Below are 15,973 nucleotides of genomic sequence, written 5' to 3'. Positions count from 1 at the left end.
TATTTATGCTTGCCATGTTTCATTTTCCAAATATACTAAAACCTACAGAATATACAAAAACCGGAACATATGAAACAATTGGATCATAAAGTTTTGTTTTCCGATAAAAAAAAAAACAAAAAGCTTACAATATGTCTGTATTTCACTGTCTGCGCCTGAATTTATTTTCACGTGCCCTTTTAATACATTCCATATCGACTAACTGCCAGTACAACAAAAAAAAACAAAGAAAAAGGAAACAACCTCATCTTTTTATTCGTTCATCATCATCGCCGTCTGCTGCTTCTTGCTCTGTACACAAATAATGATGTTTTTTCGCAAGGAAAATATTAAATGTATTTTTTTAAAATGCCTAACCATATTGTCTTTACGCGCATCTCACCCGAAACGTTGTAGAGAAAACATTGTTTGGAAAAAATAAAATAAAAGACTACCATTATTAACGCTGACTAATTTTTCGTTACTGTTACGCTAGCTGTTCGTGACACAAAAAAATCATAAAAAAGGAAAGGAGAAGACTAATCATACCTTTTCTTCAAGAGACTAATATGCGTTTGCTTTTCAACGCTCTCTACTAAAGATTAAGTATGAGAGAGGAAAAAGGATCAATCGTTTCCTTTACAGACCCACCCTCTTGTGACGCTTTGTCCTCCAACTGCCATCAGTATCCTAATCGCTCGCTCCGCGTATCTGTACAACTGAATACTTCCGTTTATAATCCGGGCCATTCTAAGGAGAAGGAAGGGGTTGATAGAAGGGATGAGAGCGTATTGGCAGTGATACAACCGAAATATCAATATCAAAACATTTGCGCTTCATCAGTTACATGCAAACAAACGCAAACAAACGCGCATGGATTATGTTTAAGCGATAGAGAGATAGTTTAAGTAGAGCTACTGTGACGCACATACCCGTGTGGGGGTGTGTTTTGCATGTGGGTGTAAACCTAGTACCTTCATTTCAATTTCAGAGCAGCCGCCGACATAATATTAACTCACAGAAACATGACGACACGATCACGACCACTGAAACAATCACAGATATTTTCATTTGTTTTTAGTCAGCCTAATGGTTTTTTGCCTTTCCAATTATTTCGCTTGCTGCTCTTTCGGTGAGAAAATGTGTGCTTCCCCCTGTAGCATCTAATGCGGGGAGCAGACACTACTGAATTACTGAATCTCGTTTACATTCCGGGACATACTGCCAAACCCTTCATCTTGTCGTGCGGGGAGCAGACACTACTGAATTACTGAATCTAGTTTACATTCCGGGACATACTGCCAAACCCTTCTTCTTGTCTTCCGTACGGGTATCCGTATCACACTCTTCTGTCATATCAAACCAAACATCTAATTGTTGTGAAATGTGAGGTAGAATTAATATAGAGGAAAACGGTTCCTAACAATATTTCGACTTCATCTCTGCGAAACCCTTGCTCATGGTAGTGGTGGTAGGACCAATCATTCCATATGGCAGTTTGATGCTGCGGATCCATTACAACATTTTCCTCCTTGTTGGTTAATAGTTCTTCACACCACTGCCAACCTGACTTCTTTCTGTCTAACCAGCAGCAGTGAGGTCATGTTTTCCGTGCACCTATCTCCTTCTTGAACTGCTTCAGTAAATCATCAAAACTTTCCGCCATGCTACCGCCTGTAAGCGCCCCACCTCCGTATGTGGGTTCTTTGTTGCATACGGCAGGACCACTGTACGGTATCGGGCCCCTGGACGGAAGCAGCAGTGACCCATCGAGCGTTACGTATGGCATCTGATGATCGCGATCGTTGGACACTTCGCCGTCTTTATAGCAGGACAACATGAGTGAATAAAAGAAATAAAAAAAAACAAGTGCCATTAGTTCATCTCCATCTGGATTTTTAGTATAACTTTCGTTTGAAGCACGTGGATTGGTAACGCCGATTTCTTGAATTTCTGCCAGTGAAATAGACCTTACACAAAGAAAGTTTATGTAAAATATGGCACAAAACTATAGCTGCGGAGGATGAATTATTTACACTGGTACGGTACCACAGAGGAACTTCTAAATGAACTAGTGTTTTTGAAACGATTTCCTCACTTAGTGATTAGAGTTTGGCACTTACCCAAATCCGCATACTGTGTGCGACAGAACGCTCGGCGTCCACCAAAGCTGACATCGTAACTTCGCAGGCTTGGATCAGTGCCGCAAGCATCGATTGCATCGTACGCATGCTGTGGTTTTTCGAACGTCACAAATCCATACCGGGTGCTGAGAGGAAAAATAAGAATAAGCAAATTCGTTGAACAAAATTACTACATTTACGTACAGATTTAAATAAATACAAACATCTCTACCGGGAGCTGGGTCTAGATGTGAAACTAGGCCGAGCTCAAACCGAGCAACTCCAGACATGGTAGAAAATAGATTCTGTCACTTACCCGTTGGCCTTGAGGTGTAAAGTAATTTTGACGATTTTACCGTAGGGTTGGAACTTCTGCTGCAAATCTTCTTTGCGTGCGGTGCTCTCTAGCCGTCCGACGTACACAATTTTGCGTTCTGCATAAAGAAAAGCCAAAAGAAATCAACTTCATTAGGTTCAACCTATACAGTCTTATTTACATTTACATTTCGCATGTTTCGCAACGACAAAAAAGCATCAAGATAAGATAAATGATTGTGTGTATGCTATCCTTATGCTCATCTTACCTGGTGAGAGCGTTCGACGGTGGTTGAGATGCTCTCGCGAGTGATATCGGCGACGATCGGGTGTGCTCGAACGCATACCCGAATGGGAACGGGACCGGGGTGAACGTGATCGGCTGCGCGAAGAATGCACCGCACCATGACCACTGTCGGATGTCCCGGAGGACGACATCGAACTGGTCGATGAGGAGGAGGAAAGTGAGCGACGACCACGACTACCGTACCGGGACGATGACGTCGAGGAGGATGACCTCGAGCACGTGCGCGACTTTCGACGACTGCGCGAATGACGGTTAGTGTTGTTGCACCCGTTAGTGTTGTTGGTGCCGTTGAAGCTGTTCTGCTGTTGGCTATGACGGCTGTGATGCACACGAGAGTATCCACTTCGTGAACGCGAGCGTGAACCAGACGAACACGAAGATCGACGTCGCGAGGAACGATGTCGACTGCGGCTACGGCTATGACTATGGCTTTGACGATCCCGCGTCCTCTGCCTAGCCTGATAAGATTTCGCTCGACTCGACGGGCGATCAGCTGCATCCGAATCTGCACCGGATGGCGATTCGCTACCGTTTCTGCGAGGATGCAGACGGTACGAACGCCGCTCGATGCGCTTCTGCTGCTCGCGTTGTCTAGCAGCAGCAGAATCCTGACTGTTGTCACCGCTCTGTTTCTGCTCAATCGGTGACAATCGGGGAGGAGAAAGTTGGTGCAACGGAGGAAACCGACCGCACGATTCGGTTTGTGTCGCAGCATCGATGCGCTGTGCACGCACGCGATCTTTCCGCAAATGCATGATTATTTTGTCTTCGCCGTGCTCTACCACCGGTGTGACATTTGTATCTGTTTGCGTCGCTATGGACCCAGCGAAAGAATGCGTCTGCGTCCCACCGACGGGTGGTTTTGAGGTTCGAGTTTGTTTGCACGAACTGTGCACGATACTGTCAGTCACCGGTCGTGTGTTGTTTGTTGTGTGTGCCCGTTCCGGTTTCCCTGGGGAGAAGGAGCTCGGAGGAGATACGCCCACGTACGGAGAGCTCTGATGCAAAACATACTGTTGATCTCGCGCCACCCCTCCTCCCACAGCGTTATTTACAGCAGCACCTGCATTCGGCGTTGTTTCGACTTTCAATGTAACTGCACCCTCCGCTATCGATGCTTCCGCACCAACTGGCACGGTTTGCGATGCTGCCGGTGTCGTAACAGCTAATGTTCCTTGGATGGAGGTGGTTATGTTTGATTTTTTTATCATCGCTTCCTGTATGCTCGCTATTAGCGAACTGCCCGGCATTGTGTCGACCGACGGGCAGCACCGCTTGATGGTGTCCGATATGTCCAACAACCGTGAGGCTTCTTTTTCAGAACCGAAAGCATTCTTCGAATTATCCCGTCGTTGACGACGATCTTGCTGGTCTGAACTAGCCTGCACTTGATCAGCCGCCGTTTGCGTATCTTTCTCCGTAGGGGTTATCGTAAGGGACGTATTGCACCCGATGGAAACAATAATGATTTCCTCATAATCCGGATGCATTTTTAACGCATCTTGAACACCGTTTTCCTCCCCACGTTGCCTTGCTCTTGCTTCGTCCAACGGTAATGGATTGCCGTGCTCATCAAACTCGAGAGAGGTGATCTGTGCCAACGGTAGAATCGGCATGAGAGGTATCGTTTTTTGACTGAGTTTCACTTCGTTCGATTTGATTGCCGCCTCCTTCTTCAATTGCTGCATGCGCAAAGCTTTCATCTTGGCGGCAGAAATAGGATCCAGCGGTTCCGTTGCCGTTACCCCTGATTTGCTACTCTGCATTGATATTGTGTCTGGTTTGACTGTCGTTTGCTCTGGTTTTGGTATCACCACATCGTTTAACACCGGTGCCTTACTATTACTATACCCGTTTGTACAGTTTACGGAACTACCATTACCTCTAATTTCGTTCATTTTTTGCGGATGGATGCCATTGGTTGCCCTCTGATCGGCTTCCGGCACAGACTCTGGATGTTCACGGCGCTTTTTGTACTCTTGTAGATTAAGCTTTTTACGCACTACCACTTCGTGTTTACTGTTAGATTCTTCATCAACCGTCGTCGAGCTGGCATTTCGGTTCGCGACCACTTCCTGATTATGTTTTCCGGTTTCAACACAACCGTGATTTGTTTTTTCATTCAGCGCTGCAGTAGTGCGTCTGCTTATCGCACCATCAATTTTCACCTGTGTACTGATGCTCACATGACTTTCGACGGGTATCGTGACTGCGGCTGTAGGTTGATTTATCTTCAGAAGTGAAATCTGTCGTTTAACACTACCACCAGCGACATTAGGAAGCACACCCTTCTTTACCTCAGCTACGCGCACATTCGATAGGCTAACGTCATTAGCACTCCCGCTAACACTGCCGATGCTACCGGTAGCGGCCTTATTTACACATGTTTTATTTACATCAGTTCGTTTTCTTTCGAATGTCGGCAGCGAGTGCTCGACATTGGATAGCGGACCACTGAGAGACGTTGTTATCTTTTGAGCGTTACTCGCAACACTAACGCTTCCATTGTCGTTACAGCTTCGGTACTGCTGAACCCTCTTATCTTTGACATTATCAGATGAGTTAGAGCTTATGTCTGATTGAGTGAGATGTTTTTTCATAGCCAACAGTTGTTCGGAGCGTTTCTTTTCCTTCTGTAATTTGCGCTCCTGGCGTAGTTGCTCTTTCGTAGGTAGAAGAAATGGAATCTCAATGGTTTTGCGCTGTTGACCGCTAGTAGCACACAGAGCACCCGGAACATTGCTTCCCGTTGCCGTACTCCGTTTGGGCGAACAATAATCGTGATCTAATTTCACATTAGTCTTTTTACGATGGACATTAGTATGGACTTGATGATCGCGCCCCTCTGTGGACATAGATTTCGGGGTAGCATTGAGGTGAGATTTTTTAGACGAACCTAAACCTTGGACCTTTGTGGTAGACGTTTCAGTTTTTATCACTTGTCCAAATTTCGTCCCCTTCTTGACCATTGCAGGAGGTTTCGACAATACCTTTTCTCTCTCTACGCTGTTATTACACTGACTGCTACCTGCGGAATGCTTATTAGTAGCATTAGAAATGGAAACATTAACAGTCATTCCTTCCGCAACCGAACTAGTTGCACAGTTCGTTGTAGGTTGTTTTTGATTTGATAACTTAGTTTCAGGCTTTGATTTACTACTGATACCACCGCTTGGATTCCACGTAGGATCTTTGTCGGTATCATCTACTACTTTTCTTTTAGTGACTCTTCTCACACCTCTCACCTCGTTACGATAATCAGTGCTTTTATTATTAGCTTGTTCTATAGCTGTATGTTCATCGTCCGCTTCACTACTATCATCATCCATCGTTAGCTTCCGGACCGCTTTTGCTGCACAGCCCCGTTGTTTTCCGCTCGACATCAGTTCCATATCCCCGAATGTATTTGGTTCGACGCTACTATACTTATGCTCTCGAGGAAGCATATGCTGACGGAGCACCTTTAGTTCTTTGCCGCGAGACTTTGGAACTGGATTGCATAATTGGACTGATTCTACAATTCGCTGTGTGGATGCATTGTTTTGATATTTACTCCCACTTCCCGATCGTTTCGAGTTATTCTCGCTGGACATCGTATCATCCCCCGTGATATATGCGGTCAGGTCGAAATTTGCTGCATCTACCAGCGGATCGACTAGCAAATCATCATCCTCTATACCGTTAGTGGAAGCCTTATCCATTGGTAGATTTTTCATTGGGCTTAAATCGCATACAAGCGAATCGAGATCGTCAAAGCTTAGGCTGGTCGGTAGCAATCCACCGATCACACCTCCGCTATCAATCTTTCCGGCACCAACCGGAGAGTGAGGCATCGAAAATGATTGCCGTTGGCTAGAGGAGCAACGTTTCCGACGCCCGTGTGGTTGTGCCTTAGATTTTTTGGACCCTGACTTATCCTGTAACAATTTAGCCGGAAGCTCCCAAAGAGTGTTTTTTGTGGGACTAAAATCTAAATCTTGATCATCATCCTCTTCATCGTCCTCCTCTGTGTCATCTTCGCCATCTTCGGAATGATACGAGTGTTGGTGATATTGGTGCATCGCTACATCTTGCTCTTCATCTTGCCGGTTGGAGGAGACAGCAGCTAACTCCTTAATTTTATCGTTATCGAAGGTATTATCGTGGCTGTATGTGCTGCTGCTGCTGCTGCTGGTGCTGCTGTCACGACTAGAATTGCTAGTGGAACTGCTGTCAATATTACTACTACTTCTGCTTCTACTGCGATCTGTAGCTTCGACCAGTTCGTCTTTCATTTGACAATGAATGTCGGCAACGTTATTACTGCACATTTCATTCACCTCACTCGAGCATCCTATAGCGTTTGCCACACCAACTGAAAGTGTCACATTACGAGCGACATTCTGCACTGCACTCATTGGTGGTTGGTTTGTTTCTTTTTGCGATTCATCACATTCTTCACCATTTCCATACTCTTGAACTTCTTCATTCTCCGTTTCGTGCTCATACTTAACATCTTCTTCCATATCATCGTCCTCCTCTTCCGTATCATAATCACAATTTGGATCTATCGATATCACCTCCACTGCAGTGGACATTTCGATATCTTCCTCCTACGATGAAACAAAACATTTAAATTTATACATATAGAACTCGAAAAGGGAACATATGTACAGCGCTAGTTGTACTCATACTCACCTCATCATCATCGTCAACAAAGTGTTCCTCCATGAGGTTGTGCACCTCAGTGCCATAATGATGACGCTCGACGATAAAATCGCGCACTTCCTCTTCATCTTCAGCCAAATGAAAAGCGTTTCCATAGTGCTGGCCGACGGTGGGTATTTCGTATTGAAACCTGCATACCCATTACATGATGGCGCAGATGGCGATCGAATGCGTGCACAAATAAATAAGATAGAGATAGGTCGAATGGCTTAGGATATACGCACACACTAATTTCCGAGTGTGTCAATACTAACCGATTATGTCGAAAACCATTAATACTGCCATATCCTTGGCTGATCTTGTCCAGATCATCGACCGTTTGTAAAGCACTGTCTGCAATTGTAGTACTTTCAACAAAGGGCCGTAGAGTACGCATACGGCGACTGTTAGGGGCATTACTGCCTAACACCATTCCGCTTCCGCTTGTACGATAAGCGTATGCATGTGCCGCGGCCGATGTGGAGAGATTTATCATGATGCGCTGTCGATCTTGATGGAATCCTTGAAACTGATACTTCAATGCAGGTGCGCGTTTGTGCAGTAAAGTGAGGGAGAGATTAACTCTCCCACGTCCGCGTGCAGTAGCTGCACCGGATTGTTAGATTTCCAGCCTTCCTTTAGATTTCCAGTGTTGCTTGTTAATTTTCCAAAGATGAAGCACTCATTTACTATAAGTCTCGGTTCTGAAAGATCGCTCTCAGAACCGAGATCCTAAATAGCCGAAGGATAGAGATGTTTTACGATCCTAAAACTGCAATAAAACAATCAAAACAATGGAAAACGAGTTATAGCTAACACGAAACGTAGTAGGCAAGAAACGATTATCTATGGTAATTCAAATGAAAACTTTTTGGCAAATACCACAATATTCTACATGGCTTGCTTTGTTTGAACTAGTTCATTGTCGAACTCGGCAATCGAACTGTATAGCTCGAAGCTGAACTACATTTACGCTTGCGAAGTATGTAATACTATTGTAATGGTTGTTGTTGCTGTTGCGTTTGTCATCGAGACCTGTTGCACTGTTTGTTAGGCAAGAACACCAGCCGGACTGACGAACGAAAGCAGTAGCAACAACAACGGAAAGCAGTGGCACTACACGGTGTTAGAAATACTGGGAGAAGCAATACATCTTCCTTCTAATTTTACCGACAGCACTTATGTGTGCATGTGCATGTGCTAAGTGGCAGCATCGAACACCCGAAACAAACTGTTCTATTGCATAATTAGTCGGTATCGATAATGCAAAACCCGAATGCACCGAAAAAGCATCCCCCACTTCTTCTCGGCGTGTCGTTGTTTTCTTTGGCATGAGAGTGAGGCAAAAATAAATGTCGAACCAGTGAAAAGGTGAGGCTGCAGAATGGTAACGTTTTTCATGGCGGATAGTCTCAATTGCGCTAGTGCTGTGAGAAAAATTGTACACGGTAGCGTTCAACATATGCTCCGCAACACAAATGCTCGTATCTAGCCAATATCTACAGCATTTATGCATTTTGTCCACCACTTCAAGTACAGCCGATTCAATAACACCTGCAAATCACTTACGCGATAGGGTTTGTGCAAACGTCCTAAAAAAATATGGTCTAAAATCACGTTAATCCCGTCATTCAAAAATCACGTGCCAGCTGCGTACGTATGCGAGACAGAATGATGCGCCAAATTTTCATCGTCTCAAGATATTACCATCTTCCAACTGTGGCAATCTCAACACAGCCCCGGAAGCGCGCCGGCAAGGATGGCGCAGGTTGATGTTTGAAGATATCCGTCCGTTGTCTTGCTGGGATCGCAAACAACGAAAGGGTCTTTTCAAATGACGTACAAAAACCGATGTTACCACGACTGCCGCAGTCACAGCAATAACATTACAGCAAGACTAAGTTATTTTCATTTTGTTGACGATTCTATTAATATTGACCATAAACAAGAACCAGTTCGTGAAGCTGTGTAATACTACGAACGAATCAGATGAGGAGATTCTGTGCCGTGCACAAATTCATATCAATACATATATTGGTTCAATGAAACACAATGGCGTAGAACGCATTACTATACGGACAGAGACGTCACAACTTAAAGCGTAGCATCTTTCTGCCATATCATGGCACACACGTTAGGGATGTGTTGTGATGCAATTTTTGGTTTTTAAAATTAATTTTATACCGACTTTGTGCCTCTATTGGTTGACATTCGCCTCCTTTGCACAGGGTTTTTTTTTTTATAATTATTATGAGATCTCATTACATAGCTGTTCTTAACTTCCAAGCATTTCATTCTTATTATTCATTCAAAAATTAGAGAGAAATATTTTAAATAGCGATGAAAACAAATTGTTAAATAATTGATGGCAACATGTTGACATTTGATTAATCCTTGCTCGGATTTGGCTCTCAACTTCGTGATGACCTCGACCTTTTAAAATTTGATTTGGCCTAAATTTTTTTGTCCAACGTTTTCGAGTATTCTTTGGAGGGTTGGTGGTCCGAAGACCACCGCATTCACCACGACCACGTTTTACCCAAATGAAACGTTTTCCTAAACCATTTAAACCATTATTTTTTGATCAAAACTTTCAGTGGTTCCTTCTCTGGGAGATTGGTCAACTTCTTCTTTATCGGCACAACAACCTCAGAGGTCTAGCCTGCCATTCTCTGGCTTTTTAATTTTTTTTAACCCGTAGCTGGATAGTGAGTGTTGCGTATGAAGGATTGGTCCGGATAGAATTTTAATCCGATCCGTTCGTGTGAAGACCGCTTCAACATTTGGTCAACACTTTCACAAAAATGTGCATCTTGTCCAGGTACGATAAGAAAGTGCAAAATAGTGCTGAACTCTCCATGAGGAGACTGAGATGAAAAATCGATGAAAATTGTCGTTTTTAATGCACACGTTATTTGCTGATATTTTGTCTTTGTTGCATCCTAGTTTGTACCAGTTTCTTTCATTATCATATCTTGCACATTCTACTGGGATATTCCTCAAAGTGATGATAGCTCCACCAATAGATGTGTGTTGCATTGGATTTACCGGGTAGAAAGCGGTTCATTTTCAAATCACTACGATCCACTTTGCAAAACCTGTCTCACATCACTATATATCACCAGGAGAAGGTTATTCTGTTGTCAATCACCTTTACAAACGCGCACGCAAGGTGACGCAGGTAGCGATAGAATTTGCTCCAATCTTACTGTGCGCCTTCGCCAATATGTCAATGGTAGCGGTGTGGTGAAAGATGTAATAGCGTGTGTTCAATGTTTCTTCCGTTTCTTCAAACAAAACGATTGGCGCGCGGCATGGTATCGCCCTATCCCGATAACGCTCACCACACCGCGTGCGTCTTGGTCCGATTTGACAGATCAACAAAAACACGTGGCTGTGACGTTCGAGTCGAAAAGCCATGTGCGCGCCGTAGTCGACTGTGTTGTGATTCTGTCAACTGCTTGCGTTTTCCATTGATTCGGAACAGATTAATTCATTCGCTTAAGCCATAAGCCATACGAAATAACCGTACAATTTACCGATTCTTGGCATCGTTCCAACCTTTCTTTGTTTCCCTTTTTACCGTTTGTGAACGGTCAAGCAGTACAACAGCTTTGTTTTAAACGTTACCCAGATGTAAAATTTTCTCTGCGAAAATAAAACAAAAGCAACTGCAAGCGATCCATTTATTTCACACAAGGTGAAAGGGTGTTGTCCTGCTTTCAACAGAAAAAGAAAGCTCAGAACTTATTGGTGCGCCCGAGAGCTCGACATTTATGCGAACGCAGAAAGGGACGCGTGACGCAGAACAGCGTACACAAGTCCCACACCAGATCAGCTATGTCGCTCTCGGTTCAAGCGATACCAAGGATGGGAAGGATAAATCAGACACACCATCTTGGATCGTTCTCTTTTGCTCCATTTGCGGTGTTAAAAAGGTGCAAAAAATTACATCGTCAACGGGTGCACCATGAAAACGAGGCCAAATGCTTTGTTGGAAAATTATTCGCTACACATGTTTGGCATGATGTTCGGAGATCAAGCGCGTTGCGGGTTGCTTCAGACGCGACAAAGTGACCAACCGTAAAATGTACGGGCCAATATTATCACGCCAGTATAAACGCGAGCAGCAGATACAGTCGCCAAAGAGAAGGTTGATGGCCGTTGGCAGTTCGCTTGAGGAACAGCTTCTGTTCGACACATAAAAAAACGCCGTACACACTCTGCGCGATCGCACGAGGAGGACACGTTACGTAAAGTGTCCGTGAGAGCGGTTAGATTCCTTCCTAGATAGTTCACTTCAATCCTGCACAAGTTTCAAGCGTGGATACAATATATCTTTGTTGAAACATTATTATGCTCTGCTTTGTTCGATTGGATGGTTGGCTTTAAGAAATGCTTCCCTGTAATAGCAGGCGGCTTCCTTCACTGCCATTTTGGAATAGAAGAAGTGGATGCGAACGATATAGCAACCTGTGCTTGATATCTGTGGCATTCAACCGACCGCACACATCATCAAACTGTAGCTACCCCAAACTCTCCCCACTCTATTATAAGCAGACCCCCATGCTTCGCCCCACCCGGGCTGTTGGGCTGAACTCGTTTGACATCCGCCTGAATGCGAGACCTTTCACTTGAGAGCATACGATTTCGATTCCACGTTATCAAGCACACCTCAGCATAAATCAAACGCCAACACATCACACCTTTCGCAAGGAGTCGGCCATATGCTAGAGAGCGTATCGTTCTACACAATCGGCTCTTTTCACCGGCCTTGAAACATAACCAAAATTAACTTCCCTTCGTAACGCAACAGTATGCGTAAGAACAGGCAAACCGGCATTATTTCCGCCCGGCAAGGTGCATTCCTCCCTATGCCGGAGTAGGTTCGATTCGCCACAAACAGTCCCTGCATACATGCGCACCTATTTCAACACTACCGTTCATACGCACGCACGTACGCACACACACATATACACTCATGCCCACAAATCTACACGCATACAAGCGATCCATGCTAACCTAACACGTACCATACACACGAAGGCTCCCGGCGTTTTCAATGGGGTGGTCGAATTCAACACCGGATGCCAACACATCTAGTTCGCTTCACTCGACAAAGTTGTGGGGCCGGCGAGACAGAATAGTGGAATCTTTTACTTTCCGTGCACAATTTTCAGCACATCTACCGAATCTTTTCGTTACTTCAGCTGGTGCTGTACTGTCTGCTTCGCACACACAACTACACACACTGTGCTCCGGTCGTCCGGGTTGCGGGAACTTTACGACACCGTCCACGTGTTTCTTCCGCCGCTTCGCTGATTGCTATATTGCGCACAATTCCGTTTTTAAATGAATAATTCGCATGGTTTGTGATTTTCCGGCAGATTCTAGCGTGTTACTTTTGCACTGCCGGTTTCGCTGAATTAGCCGCTTTGAAGGATTTAACACGGCAACAGCAGCAACACACATGCACCTACTCAGAAAATCACATGGAAAACCGACGGCCATGTATGATAGGTTGGTCAAACCGCACTCAGTTGACAGTTTGTTAAAAGTAACAAACAAGAGGCTGGACCATTGTTCACACAGCCATGCTAACGATGAGTTTGACAAGTGTGTTTCTTTGGTTTCACAGAATCGCGTTTGGAGAAATAATAAACAACTATTTAAGCACAATATATAATGCAGACCAATGGATAGAGAGGATGGCGATGCGTTTGAAGTACAGGAAGTCCCCGAGATACGCGGTTTCTCTTAAACGCGGATTCGGAGAAACGCGGTTTTTGGAAATTTGATAGCTGAGTTAGTTTATATCACAAATTCTAAGCAACAAGGTGTAAAATTGGTCTAAAGTAGCTTCCTTTGTCATATAAAAACATTTGTTTTTGTTTATTTATTGTATTCTATCAACAAGTAGTACAAATTTAAACATAATAACGAAAATTAACGAAAAATTCGGAACCCTGCACAGGTTGTTCCAAAATAAACATCAAGAACATCCATGATTCAACGAAAGGCAAATTTGACAGCTGACATTTTGTTTATTTGGAGTGTTGTTTACGGGGTCGCTTTCCGACACGGGAAAAATACGCACTCTTATGATTGTATTTTACCTGATATTTTTCGGCTGAATAACCGCTAAAATGGGTTCAACGTTGGATATTGATCCAACATTTAAACACGCGCTGAAACTACTCCACTCACCTCATTCGGATGCGACGGAAAAGATACGCAACCTGCTAGACGAGCTCATCAAACAAAGGTATGGTAGTGGAAAAACGCTCATTAACACCCTTAGCAGAAAACACCTGGGCGAGGAACCGCTAGCGGGAGGAAGCAATCTTTACGTGCGCAAGCAAAAGGTGATTGAGCCGAAACCCATACCCGTCATCAATGTGGACCCGGACCCAGAACCGATTGCAAGTGGTACGATCGAGTGTATAGTGAGCGCACCGGAAGCTCTGACCATACCACCGATGTCGTCTGGTTCGATCCTGATCTCCACTTCCGATCTGGAGGGCAACGACGAGGATGATGATGTCGTGATGGAGGAAGACAAACTGAAAGAATTGGAAGATTTGATGTGTGTTGTGTGCCGTCTAATGGATGTTAGTGCCCGAAACAGGTTGGTCGAATGTGCCGATTGTCACGCTCTATATCACCAGGACTGTCACAAACCTGCTATTTCGGAAGCAGATGCTAACGATGAAGAGAATTCTTGGTACTGCACCATGTGCCGCAACAAACAGACGGCCACCAAGCTTACGAATACTGCGATGGTATCTACACCACCTATTACCATAGCAACCTCACCGTCCCCTACTATTAGCAGCTCATCGTCAAAGTCGGCATCACATACGAAAAGTGGCAGCAGCAAATCGGCCGAATCTTCGTCCAGCTCTAGCTCGTCTAGCAGTAGCAAACACAAATCCTCTAAAAGCGGAAGCAAATCTTCCGACTCATCGCACGAGCGTGATAGGGATCGCGACCGTGACCGCGGCGAACGAGATCGAGACCGAGAGCGGGACCGTGATCGGGATCGTGATCGTGATCGTGACCGTGAAAGAGATCGCGAGCGGTCCTCAAAATCCTCTTCAGCCAGCGGTGGAGGAGGTTCATCGTCATCCGGCAGCACTGGAAATGCAGCATCCAGTGCCGGTAGTTCCGTTGGCACACCCAGCATAAATATAATCAGTGCCGATAAGCGTCTACAAATGATGAAGAAAAAAGCTGCCAAAATGCAAGACAGCAAACGCAAACATAAATAGGTAAAGTTATTAGCGTGCCCTAAAAACAGATCATAGGAATAATCGCAAATATACTATTTACTCAAAGTGGACAACAGTGTTACACAATGTGCATGATACTGTGATGAAAGTATGAGAAAAAGTTTTAGTTTTAGAATCCATATTTTAAAACTAGGCTTCAATTTTTGCATGTAATTTAGTCCAGACCAAAATTTATTAAACCAGTACAGTCCAGTAAAAGTCCTAAATTTATCAAACAAACAAATGTATAACATTTGAATAAAACGAGTTTTTATTGTGTGGATTAAGCCGGAGTATTGAATATGAAATCGACCACTAGAAAATGTGATTTCGTTCTGGTTGTTTGTGTTTGTACGTGTGACCATATCATAGCATATCAGAGTTACAGTGCGTTTGAATCGTTTAGCTGCACTTGCCTAGTACTATTAATTTTATATGACTTTCCATTAATACTATTTGTGTAGTGGATAGTATAAGCTTCCAAATTGTTGTTAGAGACTATAGTATAGCGACTATAAAAAAAATCGAATGATGAATTCTAATCAATAAGTGGTTTATGAAAATAGGTAGAAATTTACAAATTGATACGACATGAATACATACAATTCCAGCAACAAATAAAGCTGGAGAACAATCCATCATCAAATCGTAGTCCCTTTTGATGTTCATTGGTTGATAACAGCAGTCACACCGCAAAAAGCAGGCAAAACAAATCTGCTTTCCATTCGCTGTTCGACCGGCTGGCGTGATGCGAAACCAAGGTGTTGATATTATGCATTCGAAATTGTTTGACAAACAAATTATCGTCATACAAATTATTTTGTTTGCCATAGTTTGCAAAGCCAAATTTATAAAGTTGTTCCATACAATTGATATTTAATGATTACCCAACTTTTTTCCATAAACCTCCGGCTAAAACACAATCCACGTGTCTTGCGACTAGTCCAACGCAGTGCACTGTATAAATAAGCCAGTGCGCATGTATATAAACATGACAGTGGCTATACATAGTTCTTGTTCGGCAGCCGAGCAGTGAAGACCTACTTTTGTGCTCTAGACGCCACAAGCTTCAAATTTTGCTGTGGAAAAAGAGCCATGTTTGCGACCTAAGCGTTACTGCCGAACAATTAAGTTAAACTTTGAAGTGAAATTGTGTAAAAAGCGTTTGATTGATGAAAGCGGCAACGACTGGGTCATAGTGTGTTCCTCCAGAAACGCTTGGATGGAAGGAAAACTCCACGCCAAAAGACATTTTAAAGGTTCATACCCAAGTGCCAAACTGCCTTTCATTC

General features: G+C 43.9%; 2 protein-coding genes across 2 annotated transcripts; one reads left to right on the top strand and one right to left on the bottom strand.

Annotated features, from left to right (window-relative positions):
- Positions 1-1,579: 1,579 nt before the first annotated feature.
- Positions 1,580-7,906, bottom strand: LOC128719820 (serine-rich adhesin for platelets). Its single transcript, XM_053813458.1, has 6 exons — positions 7,686-7,906; positions 7,402-7,561; positions 2,687-7,316; positions 2,419-2,536; positions 2,103-2,248; positions 1,580-1,800 (listed from the first exon to the last, which is right to left on the bottom strand). Exons 1-6 carry the CDS (start codon positions 7,904-7,906, stop codon positions 1,580-1,582), a joined length of 5,496 nt encoding a protein of 1,831 aa, XP_053669433.1.
- A 5,650-nt stretch (positions 7,907-13,556) lies between these two features.
- LOC128708822 (integrator complex subunit 12-like) lies at positions 13,557-14,681 on the top strand. Its single transcript, XM_053803803.1, has one exon. It carries the CDS (start codon positions 13,557-13,559, stop codon positions 14,679-14,681), a length of 1,125 nt encoding a protein of 374 aa, XP_053659778.1.
- The last annotated feature ends 1,292 nt before the right edge of the window (positions 14,682-15,973 follow it).

This window comes from Anopheles marshallii, chromosome 2, assembly GCF_943734725.1.
Source record: "Anopheles marshallii chromosome 2, idAnoMarsDA_429_01, whole genome shotgun sequence".
In the NCBI taxonomy this organism is placed as follows: domain Eukaryota; kingdom Metazoa; phylum Arthropoda; class Insecta; order Diptera; family Culicidae; genus Anopheles; species Anopheles marshallii.
The sequence above is the reverse complement of the archived record's forward strand: the minus strand, read 5'-3'. Positions and strand labels throughout refer to the sequence as shown.

Coding starts and splice junctions, on each gene's coding strand:
- LOC128719820 (XM_053813458.1), bottom strand. CDS start 7,906: ATGATAAATCTCTCCACATCGGCCGCGGCACATGCATACGCTTATCGT. Junction 2,537..2,686: donor CCGTCGAACGCTCTCACCAG/GTAAGATGAGCA, acceptor TTCTTTATGCAG/AACGCAAAATTGTGTACGTC. Junction 1,801..2,102: donor CACACAGTATGCGGATTTGG/GTAAGTGCCAAA, acceptor CCTGCTATAAAG/ACGGCGAAGTGTCCAACGAT.
- LOC128708822 (XM_053803803.1), top strand. CDS start 13,557: ATGGGTTCAACGTTGGATATTGATCCAACATTTAAACACGCGCTGAAA.